The following is a 19,562-nucleotide window of genomic DNA, read 5'->3' as shown; positions in this document are numbered from 1 at the left end:
AACAAGGCTACGCACCTAAGGACTTAATATCCTTAATGAAGAATAACAACTAAAAGGAAGGTATGCAGTAATTATTACTGAATAATCAAGAAAACTCAAGAACAGGTGTGGACTAACTGAAAGAGGTATATCGTATATAAATCAGAAAACTGTTGTTGGAATATCAGGCTAGAAATATATGTCGATAGCTCGGGGGAAATTCGCTGTGATCCCACGACGAAACAACAAATGTCAGAAAACAAACAAGAGAGACTACTGCTAACACTAGCACGAGACCCACTCCTCTGCTGGCTCACATTGCCATACCCATATTAATTGAGTGTTTAGGTACATCCATTCATTAGCTTAGGCTTGTGTGTGTATGTTCATATCAGAATAAAGATACATTACATATATTTTTTTTTTTTTTTTTGCTTTGTCGCTGTCTCCCGCGTTTGCGAGGTAGCGCAAGGAAACAGACGAAAGAAATGGCCCAACCCACCCCCATACACATGTATATCCATACGTCCACACACGCAAATATACATACCTACACAGCTTTCCATGGTTTACCCCAGACGCTTCACATGCCTTGATTCAATCCACTGACAGCACGTCAACCCCGGTATACCACATCGCTCCAATTCACTCTATTCCTTGCCCTCCTTTCACCCTCCTGCATGTTCAGGCCCCGATCACACAAAATCTTTTTCACTCCATCTTTTCACCTCCAATTTGGTCTCCCTCTTCTCCTCGTTCCCTCCACCTCCGACACATATATCCTCTTGGTCAATCTTTCCTCACTCATTCTCTCCATGTGACCAAACCATTTCAAAACACCCTCTTCTGCTCTCTCAACCACGCTCTTTTTATTTCCACACATCTCTCTTACCCTTGCGTTACTTACTCGATCAAACCACCTCACACCACACATTGTCCTCAAACATCTCATTTCCAGCACATCCATCCTCCTGCGCACAACTCTATCCATAGTCCACACCTCGCAACCATACAACATTGTTGGAACCACTATTCCTTCAAACATACCCATTTTTGCTTTCCGAGATAATGTTCTCGACTTCCACACATTCTTCAAGGCTCCCAGAATTTTCGCCCCCTCCCCCACCCTATGATCCACTTCCGCTTCCATGGTTCCATCCGCTGCCAGATCCACTCCCAGATATCTAAAACACTTCACTTCCTCCAGTTTTTCTCCATTCAAACTCACCTCCCATTTGACTTGACCCTCAACCCTACTGTACCTAATAACCTTGCTCTTATTCACATTTACTCTTAACTTTCTTCTTTCACACACTTTACCAAACTCAGTCACCAGCTTCTGCAGTTTCTCACATGAATCAGCCACCAGCGCTGTATCATTAGCGAACAACAACTGACTCACTTCCCAAGCTCTCTCGTCCCCAACAGACTTCATACTAGCCCCTCTTTCCAAAACTCTTGCATTCACCTCCCTAACAACCCCATCCATAAACAAATTAAACAACCATGGAGACATCACACACCCCTGCCGCAAACCTGCATTCACTGAGAACCAATTACTTTCCTCTCTTCCTACACGTACACATGCCTTACATCCTCGATAAAAACTTTTCACTGCTTCTAACAACTTTCCTCCCACACCATACATTCTTAATACCTTCCACAGAGCATCTCTATCAACTCTATCATATGCCTTCTCCAGATCCATAAATGCTACATACAAATCCATTTGCTTTTCTAAGTATTTCTCACATACATTCTTCAAAGCAAACACCTGATCCACACATCCTCTACCACTTCTGAAACCACACTGCTCTTCCCCAATCTGATGCTCTGTACATGCCTTCACCCTCTCAATCAATACCCTCCCATATAATTTGCCAGGAATACTCAACAAACGAGTGGTAGGATGAAGAAGTAAGAGTATTAGTGAAAGAGAAGAGAGAGGCATTTGGACGATTTTTGCAGGGAAAAAATGCAATTGAGTGGGAGACGTATAAAAGAAAGAGACAGGAGGTCAAGAGAAAGGTGCAAGAGGTGAAAAAAAAGGGCAAATGAGAGTTGGGGTGAGAGAGTATCATTAAATTTTAGGGAGAATAAAAAGATGTTCTGGAAGGAGGTAAATAAAGTGAGTAAGACAAGGGAGCAAATGGGAACTTCAGTGAAGGGCGCAAATGGGGAGGTGATGACAAGTAGTGGTGATGTGAGAAGGAGATGGAGTGAGTATTTTGAAGGTTTGTTGAATGTGTTTGATGATAGAGTGGCAGATATAGGGTGTTTTGGTCGAGGTGGTGTGCAAAGTGCGAGGGTTAGGGAAAATGATTTGGTAAACAGAGAAGAGGTAGTAAAAGCTTTGCGGAAGATGAAAGCCGGCAAGGCAGCAGGTTTGGATGGTATTGCAGTGGAATTTATTAAAAAAGGGGGTGACTGTATTGTTGACTGGTTGGTAAGGTTATTTAATGTATGTATGACTCATGGTGAGGTGCCTGAGGATTGGCGGAATGCGTGCATAGTGCCATTGTACAAAGGTAAAGGGGATAAGAGTGAGTGCTCAAATTACAGAGGTACATTACATATAGAAAGCTAAAAAAAAAAAAAAAAGTAGCACACAAATAGCAATCACTCAATTTGTTTTAATCATATATAACAACGAATGTAAGACATTCTGTTAACGAAGAAGTAAATTGCATAGCATAACATGAATTTTCAACTAAAGTGCAGAAAAGAAATTAACTGCGTCTGCGGGATAAAACACAAAACGATTTCAGCAAATTAGCACAAAATATAATGCTCTTCATATTTTCAATTCTTCAACATTGGTACTAATAACTTTGCTCAACTTTTCAATGTGATTTTTGTCGTTACGAAATAATTTTGCTTGTGTACTTCAGTTGTACTTTTGCACATCAAACTAATAAGTTATAGTTACTGTATATATTGTATTTGCATACAAGGACGACATTGAGTTCTGTGTTATTAGTGTAATCATCGGCAATATTTCTTTGTGTACTTATATTGCCAAATACATAGAAAAAATCTTTGGGCTTTTGCGCAAGTGGTCAAGTTGACAACCAGAATGAACAGCGGATAATGACTGAATTACACATACGTGTGATCTATTTACTGTACCAAGGTAAGGATATTTTTGAAGTACCTCGGATGGATGGCTCACACATATCCTTCCCTTCTTCCACAGCGCCCGACTTGGCATGTTTAAACATGGCCTAACCAAAGCCATCTTGGATAAAGAAAAAAGTAAGAGGAAAAGAAACTAGGAATTGATCAGGGCTCCCCAGCTGTTGATGTACCCGACTCTGTAAGGGCAAGAGAAAGACAGAAGCAGAAAGAGAACTCCAGATGTTCCAAGAACGCATTTTTTTTTTTTTTTTTTTGACGGCGCAGACAGATACAATGCCTTAATTAAGGTCATCTCGGGGGAAAGGAAAACACCCAGCTTATCATGTCGTTTTTAGTAAGATTCGCATACATTTTTGTCTATCATTATCGTAGAATGAGACAAATGCGAGTGACACAATACTCCAATGGTAAGTGCAGAGAAGTACCGTGGGCGCACTGCTACTGCCGGTACAGGAGCAGTAACAGAGGTAGTAGTACCGTGTTGCAGTCCAGGGAAGGGGAGGCAGCAGTCCTGTGGTGCGGTTACATGGAAGGGGATGTGGTTACAAGAGATTCAGATTTCTTCAGTTTCTCTTCAAGATAGTTTAGTCCTTACATGGCCTCGTATCGCTACTACAAGGGGGAGAGAAGGCGTTGCCAAGGTCCCGTGGCTAAACTGCAGAAGGGAGGAGGCCTAGCCCCTATAGGGTTTATGTCGAGAACACCTTACGGTATGAGACCACATTCCTCAAACTGTTGACGGATTTTTGACATTTATATCTCAGATATAGACGCCCTACCAACCTCTGAGAGTGAGAGCATATAATTTTGTATACGTGTTTGATACAAATGATGCAACTTGAGCCCATAACGTTGCATATTAGTAGGTCAGGGTAGTCCCCGAACACTGGAAAGCGGGAGTACCCGGGGGTTGAGCTCCACAACATGCCATACAGGTTTTCCACTGAACACACTACTGATGACAAGACATTGAGATTTACTGATGGATCTGGGTGTTGTAGCGACAAGATTTAATTCGCAGGAAACTTTAGTACCATGTTGACATATAGCACATGTACACTGGGTCTCCACATGCTAGGTGCTCGGATGCTCCAAATGCTGTTGTTCCAGTATATATTCTGTACCACTGTATGTGTACAAAGCTAAACAGCATAATACTAAATATGGGGTCTCGTTAGTCTCTTGTTTTCCGGGCCCAAAGTCTTTTACCTCCGTCCCGATTTTTCTAACTCCCATTTATGTCAATATCTATAAAACTTTATTCTTAATTCTGATTTTCATTTACTCCATTTACCATTCCCCCATTAAACTATGTTGCGTTATGACCCACACAAAGGAGGACCTTGCATAGCACATTATACATCAGGATGTTAACCCAAACCTCACACGGTACAGCGTACATCAGGATGTACAACCAAACCTTACATAGTACATCATACATCAGGATGTACAACCAAACCTTACATAGTACATCATACATCAGGATGTCCAACCAAACCTTACATAGTACATCATACATCAGGATGTACAACCAAACCTTACATACAGTACATCATACATCAGGATGTACAACCAAACCTTACATACAGTACATCATACAATAGATGTATAACCAAACCTTACGTAGAACATCATACATCAGGTTGTCAACGCTACTAACAACATGCTCGGCAGTTGTCCGAGTAATCATATACGATATTCATAACTTAACTCTGTTCTTCCCAGACACCACCTGTAAATGGTCCACTGCGAACGATGTCATTCTAGATGAGGCTATCGTAGACCCCACTGAGCAGCTGACGATCCCTGCTGACATGACCTGAGCCAGTGCTACGTCTTCACCAACATCAGCACATTATCTGCTCCTTGACATGATGGTTGGTGATGACTATATAGTCAGGAACAGAGATGGGAGTGTACATACAGTGGATGTATATGAAAGTATATACAGTGTAATTATAAACTATTGAAGAGTTAGGCCAAACTTAGATTTATACAAACTCTTAAAGACTTATTTGATCAAAATTGTAACGTAGAGGTGGTAATGTAACTGATAGTAGCAAAATATTACTATAAATGAAAAGTAGACGTTTCTTTTTTATCTCACAAAACGAAGCCGTTAAAAATCGGGTGTCAGGTACCATATGTCAAAAAACCTGTTGAGTGGTTCCCCCTTTCAAGTGGCGCCCAGGGCACCTGCCATACCCTAGATACGCCACGTGTGTGTGTGTGTGTGTGTGTTTTCAGAAGAGTAGAGATTTTTTACCTATATTCATGGTTATGAGAGAGGGCAACACTAGTTTCAAGCTTTACCCCATTAACACACACTTAAAATGGTAAAGTACCATTTTAGTGACTCCACTGAAATATCTTGGGGATTTAGTTGAAACGTATATTAATTGCAACTTTGAAATTGGGTAAAGTGATTTAGACCAGGAGAGTGCGATTTTATGTGTAATCTTTTTCCCTGCATAAGAATCAGATATACGGTCATGTAAAATCATTAGATATAGGGTGGAAGTGAAAGATCAGTGTAATGTAACAGAACCAATAGAAAAAAGAAATTAACTTTACATGGGAGCCCAGACTTACTTTAGTATTCAGTATTATACTCGAAATGTAACAAATATAACGATATATGCTTCGTATACCATACGAGTTCCATTTATTTGGAAGAAGTAAACTGCAAATAGTGGATCACGTAATGAACACAAATTACACATTTCCCAGCAACTGAATACAAATGACAATTATATTTACATATTTGTAACTGAAATCGAATTTAACACAATTTTATCTTCCTATGTGAAATTAGTTGAGATTTTCATAGATTCTGTTAATTTCTATAGGGGTTTGCCTTTCTTTTACTCCACAATCTTCCATAACACCATAGCCTTATATGCTATAATAATTTATTAACGTAAAATAGTGTTATTCTCAAAATCACGTTCACCGAGCTAACCTAGATTACATTTACAGAGTAGAAGGAGTTCATTGATGTGAATTCATTTCGAATTCATAGGTTATCACTGTAGTGCCCCTAAACTGGTACTTTACTAAAATCATATATTGTAATAACATACACAGCAACATTATCGACGTATAAGATTATATTTTCATCATTGTTATTATTATTATTAATATTATTATTATTATTAGTCAAGCAAAATATTGATTTACAGGTTATCCTTCCATACATCATTTAAGTCCTTGATTAGTGAGACAGATGAATCTGTTATCGTATTTGATTAACAAATTATAGATAGTTTGTAATGTGGATGATGCTTCATGAAAAGCTAAAAGTATAATTGTTGGTGGAGGGTTGCCATGCGTTCGTGGAAGGTTTGGTGTTGGTGGTGGTCGTTCCCAGTGCAGGATCAGAAGGCTTCAAGGCGGCCGCTGGAGATTGAAACGTTTTGACATCATGGTAAATGATCCATGTCAGCAAAGCATCTTTTTCGATTAGCTAAGAGAGATGAAACTACTTTTTTTTTGCACGGTCACCACTCATGGAATATGTTTAGTTCCGCAAATACACATATTAATTAATTTTGTAATTGTGTTCCTTTATCAAACATTGGTTATATTTCTGCTGGTTTCACTCATTCTCTCGCCAAGAACAGTATCGACGTATGAGAGTGTATTATGCAGGCGCTAGATACTGAAACTGCTGGGATGGACTGAATAATGGTGTGACACCTCATTGTTGGTATATTTTGATGGCTTAAATTTAGTTAGGCAAGGTTTGTTAGGGACTTCCCCTGTGGTTACTGATAGGGTATTATTACTTATTTTGCCGACTAGTCGGCAGTGATCTTGCAGAGTTATTTGTCAGTTTTTTTTTTTATATACTTTGCTGTGTTGTAGGAAAGTTTTGCTTGATTTTTATTCTAATGGGCTAGAGCAAAGGGGGGAGGAGGACACTTGTGGAAGGGATATGGTAAAGTTAATTGATTTGATTTGAACCCAACAGGTTTTCCAGATGATAATTTATCAGTTTACCTTTGCATCAGAATTAGGTATTGATAGTCATTGATTGTTTTTTTCATGCAGTGATAGCGAATCTTTTAATGATTATAACTAGAGTTGCTGAGCATGGTTTAGAATGCTTGTTTATTTTGTATTATTAGATAAGGTTATAGTGATGAGGGATATACATAGGGTAAATTTTGGATTAGTGTAAATGTAATTGAAACAGTTGCAGAATGTTTGAAAATCTCTTAACCTACCCTGGCAGTTGAAATATATCTTAATGTTCATTATTCTAGTTAGAATATGTCAGTCATAACTGTGACTGAGCAGCAGACAGATAATATACTAAAGCAGTCACACACCCTACTGCCTGAATTCCCCTCAAGCAGCCATTCTATGTCATCTTTTAACATTAAACCCTTATGTATGGCCAAATAATCTTTACAAAATATTCTCTGCCAATTTAGAGATCAGCAAATACACCAAAGCCTCATACATGCCATAAAATACAGTATGTACAGGTGTTACAGAGCCTCCATTTGATCAAGACTACACTGTATGTGAGAAAAGTCTCGTAAGTTGCTCACATATGTACAAAAGTGATCAACAGTTGAGAGGGCTAACAATATTGGGCTAGACCAGTGTCAAAAATAAGTCACAGAATGTAGGATGATGCTATGGGGGACTGGGGGAGATGGTCAGCCAGGCTAAGGAAATTGTTGTGGCATTTGGCAAGGTTGGATGAGATAGCAGGAACACATTCCCTGGAATCTTTGTACCTTACTCAGTTTCTCTGAAGACTTCTGTCGAAGCCAAAACAATTGAAGAATAAAACTAAAGCTCTCGCCTGTATATATTTGCAATCCCAGTTCACGTATGTCTTAATGTATTATCCACATTTGTCAAGTGGTGATGGAGACCCAGGTTTGGGAAAGCATGATCAAGTATAGTAGAAGGAAGATCACAGGTTGCTTAAATCACAAAAAGTTCATACAGGATTGCTTGGACAAACAAGTGCAACCAGGATTAGCACCGGTTCAGCTATGAAATAGTGAGAAGCCATTTAGTGACTGTGAGAGCAGTGTTGATGGAAGGGCACATAAATATAACAAGCAAAGGGTACGAGTTTAATGGACAAAGCATGTGATATACCTGTCCTAACATTTGGCCATTAAACTGGAAAGAGAAAACAATGTAAAGGAGACACTGGAGTGGAAATTTGCTTGTCTCCATGATGATGATGAATGGAAATAATTCGAAAGATTGGAAATAGCATTAAATCTTTCAATGAAAGTTAACAGAAAGAGGTAGATGCATTATATAACTAGGTTAAAAGTTTAAAACACTAGAAGGACTGAAAGAGTTTTTAGGTATATGTGACACAGAATTGGAGATGGTAGGACAGTAATGCTGACAAAGGGTTCAGACAATGGATATTGTTATGTTACAAGGCCTTAGCTGATATCCAATCAAGCATTTCCCAAATGGCATAGTTTGAGTGAAGGGATTGGTGTGAGTGATCGAGACATGATAATGCAGACAGACAAGGGTGGTGGAGTGGTTATGATGAATAGCTTATTTTTTTTAAGATGATGTGCCAGCTGAATGACGAGTCAGCATATGAGAGGAAACTTATGGGATATGTTAAGAGTGAGGCAGTTAAGTTTGAAAGGAATGTAAGAAAACTCTTATATAGGTAAAAGAGAGGGAAGAAATTGATAAGCTTGCTTGAAGAAATTCCCTTCCCACCAAGAATATAAGGTCCATAACACTGGGTATAGAGAATGTATCATATAGGATGGCCACACCACTGTCTGACAGTATAAGATTTTGGAAAAAGACTTGGATGTTACCTACTAATGGGCAGAAATGAAATTGATTTTTTTTTTTATAGTGACTGACATGGCATGGCAAAACATGCCCTAAATGAGGACATCTCAAATGAAAGGAGAAAGTAGAAGGAAAAGAAAGAAGAAATTTATCAGGGCTCCAAATGTTTTTTGGGATGGCATGTCATAAATATAGATTTAAGCAAAGGAATTATGGAACAAGTAAGACTACATCAGTGACACCATATAAAAGCCCAACAAAGAAATGCACAGAAAGTGATTCAGATGTAAAAGATTTGGCCATCAAAAATGAACAACTAGAATTCAGAGAACAAGTATTAAGAAAAATAGCATTATGAGGCCATATGATGATTGATGTTAAGAGATTTCACTAAATGAGGCAAAGACCTATTGATGAGAATGTTCATTGTAGACTTAAGAAGGAAAATTGAAAAAATGCTGTGTCACTAGGTCACCATTGATATACAAGCAAAGTCAGTGTATGAACTATCCTGAGAGGCTGAAATGACTGGAGCTATAGATCCTAGTTGGGAGAAGAGAAAGATTTATGATAGTATATGCCTAGCAACTTATTAAATGTATAATGGAAAATGAATTGAACCTGAAAGCTTCTCAACATGGAAGAAGTGTAGTTATCAAATCTTCAAAAATACCGTGAAATGTAATGAAAATGAGTAGTATATCTTTTTCTTTTTCTTTCAAACTATTCGCTATTTCCCGCATTAGCGAGGTAGCGTTAAGAACAGAGGACTGGGCCTTTGAGGGAATAATCCTCACCTGGCCCTCTTCTCTGTTCCTTTTTTTGGAAAATTAAAAAAAAAAAAAGAGAGGGGAGGATTTCCAGCCCCCCGCTCCCTCCCCTCCCAGTCGCCTTCTACGACATGCATTGTATATATATATATATATATATATATATATATATATATATATATATATATATATATATATGTTTTTTTTTTTTTTTATACTTTGTCACTGTCTCCCGCGTTTGCGAGGTAGCGCAAGGAAACAGACGAAAGAAATGGCCAAACCCCCCCATACACATGTATATACATACGTCCACACACGCAAATATACATACCTACACAGCTTTCCATGGTTTACCCCAGATGCTTCACATGCCTTGATTCAATCCACTGACAGCACGTCAACCCCGGTATACCACATCGCTCCAATTCACTCTATTCCTTGCCCTCCTTTCACCCTCCTGCATGTTCAGGCCCCGATCACACAAAATCTTTTTCACTCCATCTTTCCACCTCCAGTTTGGTCTCCCTCTTCTCCTCGTTCCCTCCACCTCCAACACATATATCCTCTTGGTCAATCTTTCCTCACTCATTCTCTCCATGTGACCAAACCATTTCAAAACACCCTCTTCTGCTCTCTCAACCACGCTCTTTTTATTTCCACACATCTCTCTTACCCTTACGTTACTTACTCGATCAAACCACCTCACACCACACATTGTCCTCAAACATCTCATTTCCAGCACATCCATCCTCCTGCGCACAACTCTATCCATAGTCCATGCCTCGCAACCATACAACATTTTTGGAACCACTATTCCTTCAAACATACCCATTTTTGCTTTCCGAGATAATGTTCTCGACTTCCACACATTCTTCAAGGCTCCCAGAATTTTCGCCCCCTCCCCCATCCTATGATCCACTTCCGCTTCCATGGTTCCATCCGCTGCCAGATCCACTCCCAGATATCTAAAACACTTTACTTCCTCCAGTTTTTCTCCATTCAAACTCACCTCCCAATTGACTTGACCCTCAACCCTACTGTACCTAATAACCTTGCTCTTATTCACATTTACTCTTAACTTTCTTCTTTCACACACTTTACCAAACTCAGTCACCAGCTTCTGCAGTTTCTCACATGAATCAGCCACCAGCGCTGTATCATCAGCGAACAACAACTGACTCACTTCCCAAGCTCTCTCATCCCCAACAGACTTCATACTTGCCCCTCTTTCCAAAACTCTTGCATTCACCTCCCTAACAACCCCATCCATAAACAAATTAAACAACCATGGAGACATCACACACCCCTGCCGCAAACCTACATTCACCGAGAACCAATCACTTTCCTCTCTTCCTACACGTACACATGCCTTACATCCTCGATAAAAACTTTTCACTGCTTCTAACAACTTGCCTCCCACACCATATATTCTTAATACCTTCCACAGAGCATCTCTATCAACTCTATCATATGCCTTCTCCAGATCCATAAATGCTACATACAAATCCATTTGCTTTTCTAAGTATTTCTCACATACATTCTTCAAAGCAAACACCTGATCCACACATCCTCTACCACTTCTGAAACCACACTGCTCTTCCCCAATCTGATGCTCTGTACATGCCTTCACCCTCTCAATCAATACCCTCCCATATAATTTACCAGGAATACTCAACAAACTTATACCTCTGTAATTTGAGCACTCACTCTTATCCCCTTTGCCTTTGTACAATGGCACTATGCACGCATTCCGCCAATCCTCAGGCACCTCACCATGAGTCATACATACATTAAATAACCTTACCAACCAGTCAATAATACAGTCACCCCCTTTCTTAATAAATTCCACTGCAATACCATCCAAACCTGCTGCCTTGCCGGCTCTCATCTCCTGCAATGCTTTTACTACCTCTTCTCTCTTTACCAAATCATTTTCCCTAACCCTCTCACTTTGCACACCACCTCGACCAAAACACCCTATATCTGCCACTCTATCATCAAACACATTCAACAAACCTTCAAAATACTCACTCCATCTCCTTCTCACATCACCATTACTTGTTACCACCTCCCCATTAGCGCACTTCACTGAAGTTCCCATTTGCTCCCTTGTCTTACGCACTTTATTTACCTCCTTCCAGAACATCTTTTTATTCTCCCTAAAATTTAATGATACTCTCTCACCCCAACTCTCATTTGCCCTCTTTTTCACCTCTTGCACCTTTCTCTTGACCTCCTGTCTCTTTCTTTTATACATCTCCCACTCAATTGCATTTTTTCCCTGCAAAAATCGTCCAAATGCCTCTCTCTTCTCTTTCACTAATAACCTTACTTCTTCATCCCACCACTCACTACCCTTTCTAATCAACCCACCTCCCACGCTTCTCATGCCACATCTTTTGCGCACTCCATCACTGATTCCCTAAATACATCCCATTCCTCCCCCACTCCCCTTACTTCCATTGTTCTCACCTTTTTCCATTCTGTACTCAGTCTCTCCTGGTACTTCCTCACACAAGTCTCCTTCCCAAGCTCACTTACTCTCACCACTCTCTTCACCCCAACATTCTCTCTTCTTTTCTGAAAACCCCCTCAAATCTTCACCTTTGCTTCCACAAGATAATGATCAGACATCCCTCCAGTTGCACCTCTCAGCACATTAACATCCAAAAGTCTCTCTTTCGCGTGCCTGTCAATTAACACGTAATCCAATAACGCTCTCTGGCCATCTCTCCTACTTACATACGTATACTTATGTATATCTCGCTTTTTAAACCAGGTATTCCCAATCACCAGTCCTTTTTCAGCACATAAATCTACAAGCTCTTCACCATTTCCATTTACAACACTGAACTCCCCATGTATACCAATTATTCCCTCAACTGCCACATTACTCACCTTTGCATTCAAATCACCCATTACTATAACCCGATCTTGTGCATCAAAACCACTAACACACTCATTCAGCTGCTCCCAAAACACTTGCCTCTCATGATCTTTCTTCTCATGCCCAGGTGCATATGCACCAATAATCACCCATCTCTCTCCATCAACTTTCAGTTTTACCCATATTAATCGAGAATTTACTTTCTTACATTCTGTCACAAGTAGCTAAAGCAGCTTTTCAGTGTGATGTACCTTTACTGTAGTCTCAAGAGAAATGAGAAACATGCAAGTAAGAGCTTGAGAAATGTTTAAAAGGGGACTTGACATGTGGTTGAAATCCATCCCAGATGAACTCAGATTGAATATTTATGTAATGCAGGTGAAAGCTGAGAGTAACAGTCTTATTCATAAAGCAAGAGACTTGGTGAGCACTTTGTGCCAGCTCTGCCATCATGGCAAAATCTCATCATAGATACTTTTAGGAAGGTTGGTATATACTTTCCTCCCTCCCTGTCTCTCTTTCTCTCTCAGTACTCATTATGATAGTGATATCAGACATTGACAGTAAAGTAAAGGAATGCACCAGAGTAAGCAAAATTACTTGATCAGAAAGTTATTAGAATTTAGTGCATAAAGACTTGCACACAATATACAGATGGACAGAAGTGAGCCTGTTGGGATTTTATGAAGATGACTTTCCAGAAATAAATTATAAGTAAAAATACATTTGTTGCATCATAAAGGACCAACAAAAACATGATAGAGGAACGATTGTAAAAGATTTGGGTGTCATCATAAATGAGAAACTAGAATTATGAGAACATATTGAGCCAAATAATGAGTTGTATGATTCTGAGGACTTTCATTATGAGAGCTAGAAACCTGTTAATGAAAATGATTTATGTTCAGGCTTGTTTAAGAAGCAAAATTGAATACTGCTGTGTTGTATGCTTACTAATGAAACAAATAGAATTAGCCAAGATTGAATTCAGAGGCACTCTTCAGACAAAATTAAAAGGATGGATCATACTGAGTACCATGAGAGGCTGAAAGAACTGTAGCAATATAGCCTAGAAAAAAGAAAAGAGTTATGACCTATGCCTGGCAACAAATTGAAGGTATAGATGGGAGAATTTTAAACATGAAAAGCTCTAAACAAGGAAGTTACTGATCCTTGAAGTGTATGTACCTTGGAACATAGGAAAAATGAATCAGACAAGAATATATGACAGGCCAACCAGGAAACTAGAATAACTATGTAGTATACTGCCAGGAGAAATCAGAAACATGCATGGAATAACTACAGGAGCATTTAAAAGAGTACTAGACATATAGTTGAAATCAGTCCCAAATGAACCATGAATAGATAGATATTTAATCCAGGTGGCAGATGAGAAGAGCATTTATATTCATCAAGCAAAATGCATGGTGAGTGTACTAGCTGTACCATCATGTCTAAATCTTGTCATAAGTACTTGTAGATAGGTTCCCCTTTCCCTTCATTACCCCTCTCTTTCCTCTTTTTCTCTTGTGGGTACTCCCAGTTTTCTACCTCTCCCTTCCTTGCTTTCTTTCCCTCTCACTCCCTCCCCCTCTTCTCTCTCTCTCTCTCTCTCTCTCTCTCTCTCTCTCTCTCTCTCTCTCTCTCTCTCTCTCTCTCTCTCTCTCTCTCTCTCACACACACACACACACACACACACACACACACACTCAGAAATGAAAAGAATGTTGATAGAAAAGCTAGAAGTCTCAGTGAAAGAAACCTAATTTTTGAGGTATTTACTGCTCAATTGGGTCAATATGTCACCAGTATTTAAATTGGATACATGTAATGGCAATTGGAAATCATGCTACGGATGGTATTGATGTAAGTTGTGTTGCTGAATGTGCAAGACTTTCTGCCACTCAGTAGCTTTAAATTTGCTCCTCCATCACATAAGATGACTAAGCTTTTTAGCACCCAACAACAGCATCAGTCTGCAGGCATACATCGTGCTTGACAGTGCTGCCTCACAACTTTGTCTTTGTGGCTTGTTGAAATAAGATGTAAAATGAAACTTTTGATTTTGAAAGTGTTTTGTATTTGTGGCTGTGATAGATCATGTGTATTCTTGTATTCCAAGAATCTTCAGCGTTATGAAATGATAATTTTCAGTCATTGATATTTTTATCATTTTTGGTGGAAGAAAAAGGTTTTATCTTTATTTTGTGTTGCAATATATTAACTGAAATAACCCAGCAAGTTTTATGAAATATAGCATGGCAGATAATGGATGAATTGGAGCACTCAGATCATTACTGGGAGAGGCCAGAGTTCTTTAGTTTTGGTTCACTCCCTAAGTGTCACTGTCGTTATGCTCATGAAGCAGACATCAGGCATGAGGTATGTTATGGTTTGCAAAGAAAAGATCCTCTGATTATTGTATGTTGTTGATACTATACCCTATATATATTATATTCCTTATCTGTACCATACCCTATAGGCCAAGTAGGATGTTGCCAACTGGATTTAGTATTCTAGGCTTGTTGGAAATGTGTAATGGTAGACCTCATTGCAAATTATTCCCATTAAAAACCTTACTGTGTTATCCTTAGGATATCATGAAAAGACTAAAATGGAAAATATTGTACAATAATGGATTTTAATAGAATAATTTTGTAACTTGCAATGCAGCATGGTTATTCATAGTGAAGTAAAAATGGTTGAAAATATTGTTTCAAAAATATCTAAAACATCTGCATTAAGTTAAATAGCAAAAGATGTAAGTTCAAGGTTAATCCATGTTATAAGTGGCATAATGAAGGCAAAATCAAAGCTAAGAGTTAGGAGTTTTATGTTAAATTCTAATGCAGAGAAACAATGGTATAGGGTATTTTGAGTATTGATTTAGACTATACAAGTTATGAGCAGGTCAAGTTCCTGTTAAAGTGTCTTTTTTTAAAAATGGATGAATGGATGTTAGGTAACAATGTTGGACAAAGCAATCCCTAAATGTCTCCTATGCTACACAGTGATATAGAGATGATATTAAGTGAACTTCTAAATATTGCCAAGTGCCATTGAAGTTTTTTTGCGTCATTTGCATAGCTATTTCCGCTGTTGGTCCTTCGCCCATCCATCTGTATGTCATTGAGAGTCTTCCTTTAACCAGCAACTCAACCTTGATCATAACTTGAAATGTCTTAATCGGGTATTCACATAACGACTGTTTTCCAGCATCTAAGGTATTAAGCAGCATAAGACTCAAAGGTAGTTTGAATTTTGCTTGTGTTAAGCTCCATATAAAAAGCTTTAACCTGGAAATTGAAATTTTTTAATCTTTGGCTATGGAACTTAATGCTAATATTTTTGACATATTTAACACAATATTTTTATCAATTCTAATTTCAGTCCCAGTAATTGTTACTCTACAGGTAACATAGTTTTTTTTTTTTTTTTTTTTTTTTTCTTTGTCGCTGTCTCCCGCGTTTGCGAGGTAGCGCAAGGAAATAGACGAAAGAAATGGCCCAACCCACCCCCATACACATGTATATACATACGTCCACACACGCAAATATACATACCTACACAGCTTTCCATGGTTTACCCCAGACGCTTCACATGCCTTGATTCAATCCACTGACAGCACGTCAACCCCGGTATACCACATCGCTCCAATTCACTCTATTCCTTGCCCTCCTTTCACCCTCCTGCATGTTCAGGCCTCGATCACACAAAATCTTTTTCACTCCATCTTTCCACCTCCAATTTGGTCTCCCTCTTCTCCTCGTTCCCTCCACCTCCGACACATATATTCTCTTGGTCAATCTTTCCTCACTCATTCTCTCCATGTGCCCGAACCATTTCAAAACACCCTCTTCTGCTCTCTCAACCACGCTCTTTTTATTTCCACACATCTCTCTTACCCTTACGTTACTTACTCGATCAAACCACCTCACAGCACACATTGTCCTCAAACATCTCATTTCCAGCACATCCATCCTCCTGCGCACAACTCTATCCATAGCCCACGCCTCGCAACCATACAACATTGTTGGAACCACTATTCCTTCAAACATACCCATTTTTGCTTTCCGAGATAATGTTCTCGACTTCCACACATTCTTCAAGGCTCCCAGAATTTTTGCCCCCTCCCCCACCCTATGATCCACTTCCGCTTCCATGGTTCCATCCGCTGCCAGATCCACTCCCAGATATCTAAAACACTTCACTTCCTCCAGTTTTTCTCCATTCAAACTCACCTCCCAATTGACTTGACCCTCAACCCTACTGTACCTAATAACCTTGCTCTTATTCACATTTACTCTTAACTTTCATCTTTCACACACTTTACCAAACTCAGTCACCAGCTTCTGCAGTTTCTCACATGAATCAGCCACCAGCGCTGTATCATCAGCGAACAACAACTGACTCACTTCCCAAGCTCTCTCATCCCCAACAGACTTCATACTTGCCCCTCTTTCCAAAACTCTTGCATTCACCTCCCTAACAACCCCATCCATAAACAAATTAAACAACCATGGAGACCTCACACACCCCTGCCGCAAACCTACATTCACTGAGAACCAATCACTTTCCTCTCTTCCTACACGTACACATGCCTTACATCCTCGATAAAAACTTTTCACTGCTTCTAATAACTTTCCTCCCACACCATATATTCTTAATACCTACCACAGAGCATCTCTATCAACTCTATCATATGCCTTCTCCAGATCCATAAATGCTACATACAAATCCATTTGCTTTTCTAAGTATTTCTCACATACATTCTTCAAAGCAAACACCTGATCCACACATCCTCTACCACTTCTGAAACCACACTGCTCTTCCCCAATCTGATGCTCTGTACATGCCTTCACCCTCTCAATCAATATCCTCCCATATAATTTACCAGGAATACTCAACAAACTTATACCTCTGTAATTTGAGCACTCACTCTTATCCCCTTTGCCTTTGTACAATGGAAATCCCATGGAAATCCCTTCTTTTTGTACACCCAAGTATATGTGTAGGTTTTGTTGCTATGCCCTGTCTTTTTATGCCTCTGACATATTCCTTTTAGGAACTCTCTATAGGGTGGGATTATTGCAGAAAAGTTTTCAAGCTGCCCTTTGCAAACACATTTCCCTAGAATGCTTCGTTTCACTCTCACTTTTATGGGTCCTTTCATTAATCTGTTCTTACTTTCCCCCTGCAGAATGCTGCTATCATCTTTTCATTGTTTTCTTTTGCATTGTCCCTTTGCATTTTCTTTACCAATTTATCACCATGCATCCTCTTTATATGACTAAACCATTTCAGGTATGAACTACTCACTTCTGTCACACAGCATCCCATGTGGTACACAGAGGGATGACTTGCTGTCAGTGGACTGAGCCAGGGCATATGAAGCAGCTGAGGGAAACCACAGAGTCCTGTGGGACGTGGTTGTGGATAGGGGGCTGTGGTTTTGGTGCATTAGTTATGACATTAGAGAATGGATTTGGTTGAATGAGGACTTTTCTTTGTCTCCCCCTGGTGCTACATTGCTAACATGGGAAATGGCAAACAAGTATAAAAGAAAAACATAGAACAATTGTATTGATATTGCAGAGGGAGGTCTCCCACCTGATACTAAACAGATAGGATATACTGATGATATTGTCATCTAAGTTAGATCTCTGCATGATGAACAGAGAGCCTTGGAGGTTATGATTAGGAAGTGTGATGAAGTGGGTATGGTAATATTCAGGTAGAAAACTAAAGGCGTGTTTCATAGGAGAATGCTTCCTGAGGTGATGCTGAAGTTTGGTGACTATGATTTATATTGGGAGAGAAAGTTTAGGTATTTGGGTATAAGATTTGACCATGGAAGGACAATGTATCTTAAGGAGAAGTCAGAGAAAAAGTGCGTCTGGTGTAAACCATGGAAAGTTTTGTGGGGCCTGGATATGGAAAGGGAGCTGTGGTTCGGTGTATTATACATGACTGCTAGAGACTGTGTGAATGAATATGGCCGTTGTTGTCTTTTCCTAGCGCTACCTCGCGCACTTGCAGGGTGAGGGGGTTGTCATTTCATGTGTGGCGGGATGGCGACAGGAATGAATAACGGCAGTCAGTATGAATTATATACATGTGTATATATGTATATGTCTGTGTGTGTATATATATGTATATGTTGAGATGTATAGGTATGTATATTTGCGTGTGTGGACATGTATGTATACACGTGTATGTAGGTGGGTTGGGCCATTATTTCGTCTGTTTCCTTGCACTACCTCGCTAACGCGGGAGACAGCGACAAAGTATGATAAGAAAACAATATATATTTTATCATTGACAAGTGCAATAACCTTTTCTTTCTTAATAGATTGGGGATATTCTCCTTCCACCTTCTCCTAACTGGTTTATTGGTGATGCTATAGACAGTCGCTCAGAAGATGGTCTCCTGGTAACTGCAGCTTTCAAGACCATTGTTGTATACCTTGTGACAGCAGAGGAAAGATTACCAAAGATATTAAAGGTCTGTATGAGTATAAGTTTCTTAGTTTTCTTTCAAATATGTTTGGTATGACTTACAGATTTTCAGATTGGTGCAAGTAGCTTTTTGCAGCTGTTACTAGATAAGTTCGGAAAAACATTTTGAAAATAGCACCAGAGTCAGTTTTGTATGCTTAAAGGTTCTCAGTTCATTGTGATTTTTGTAGATTATTTCACTGAAATTGCAAATGATGAGGCCCTGGCTCATGGAACTCAGTATTCATAAAGAAATGTAAAATTTCTCTAACATGAATGCTGAGTATCCTGTAGAAAAAGTCTACATTTTGGCATCCTTCCTGAGAGTCTGAAATGGATTCGCATTTCTCCATTCCACAAAGGTAAAAGCAAAGCAGTGACAAAACGTTGTTGACCAATAGTATTAATATCACTCATTATTTAGATCTTTGAAAGAGTCCTGAGAGAAAAACTGGCAGAAGTTGTATGAGTGAGCAGTTTAAATAACT

At 39.3% G+C, this 19,562-nt stretch overlaps 1 protein-coding gene across 1 annotated transcript in view; it reads left to right on the top strand.

Annotated features, from left to right (window-relative positions):
- Window positions 1-14,712: 14,712 nt before the first annotated feature.
- LOC139755855 (gem-associated protein 5-like) overlaps window positions 14,713-19,562 on the top strand; it is a 116,242-nt gene continuing 111,392 nt past the window's right edge. The window contains exons 1-2 of the mRNA XM_071674483.1: window positions 14,713-14,958; window positions 18,929-19,081. Of these exons, the coding sequence (XP_071530584.1) occupies window positions 14,845-14,958; window positions 18,929-19,081 (267 nt within the window). The 5' untranslated portion in view covers window positions 14,713-14,844. The remainder of the gene's footprint in view (window positions 14,959-18,928; window positions 19,082-19,562) is intronic.

Source organism: Panulirus ornatus, chromosome 2 (assembly GCF_036320965.1).
Source record: "Panulirus ornatus isolate Po-2019 chromosome 2, ASM3632096v1, whole genome shotgun sequence".
NCBI lineage: Eukaryota > Metazoa > Arthropoda > Malacostraca > Decapoda > Palinuridae > Panulirus > Panulirus ornatus.
Note: the sequence above shows the minus strand (reverse complement) of the source record. Positions and strands in the feature narration are given on the sequence as shown.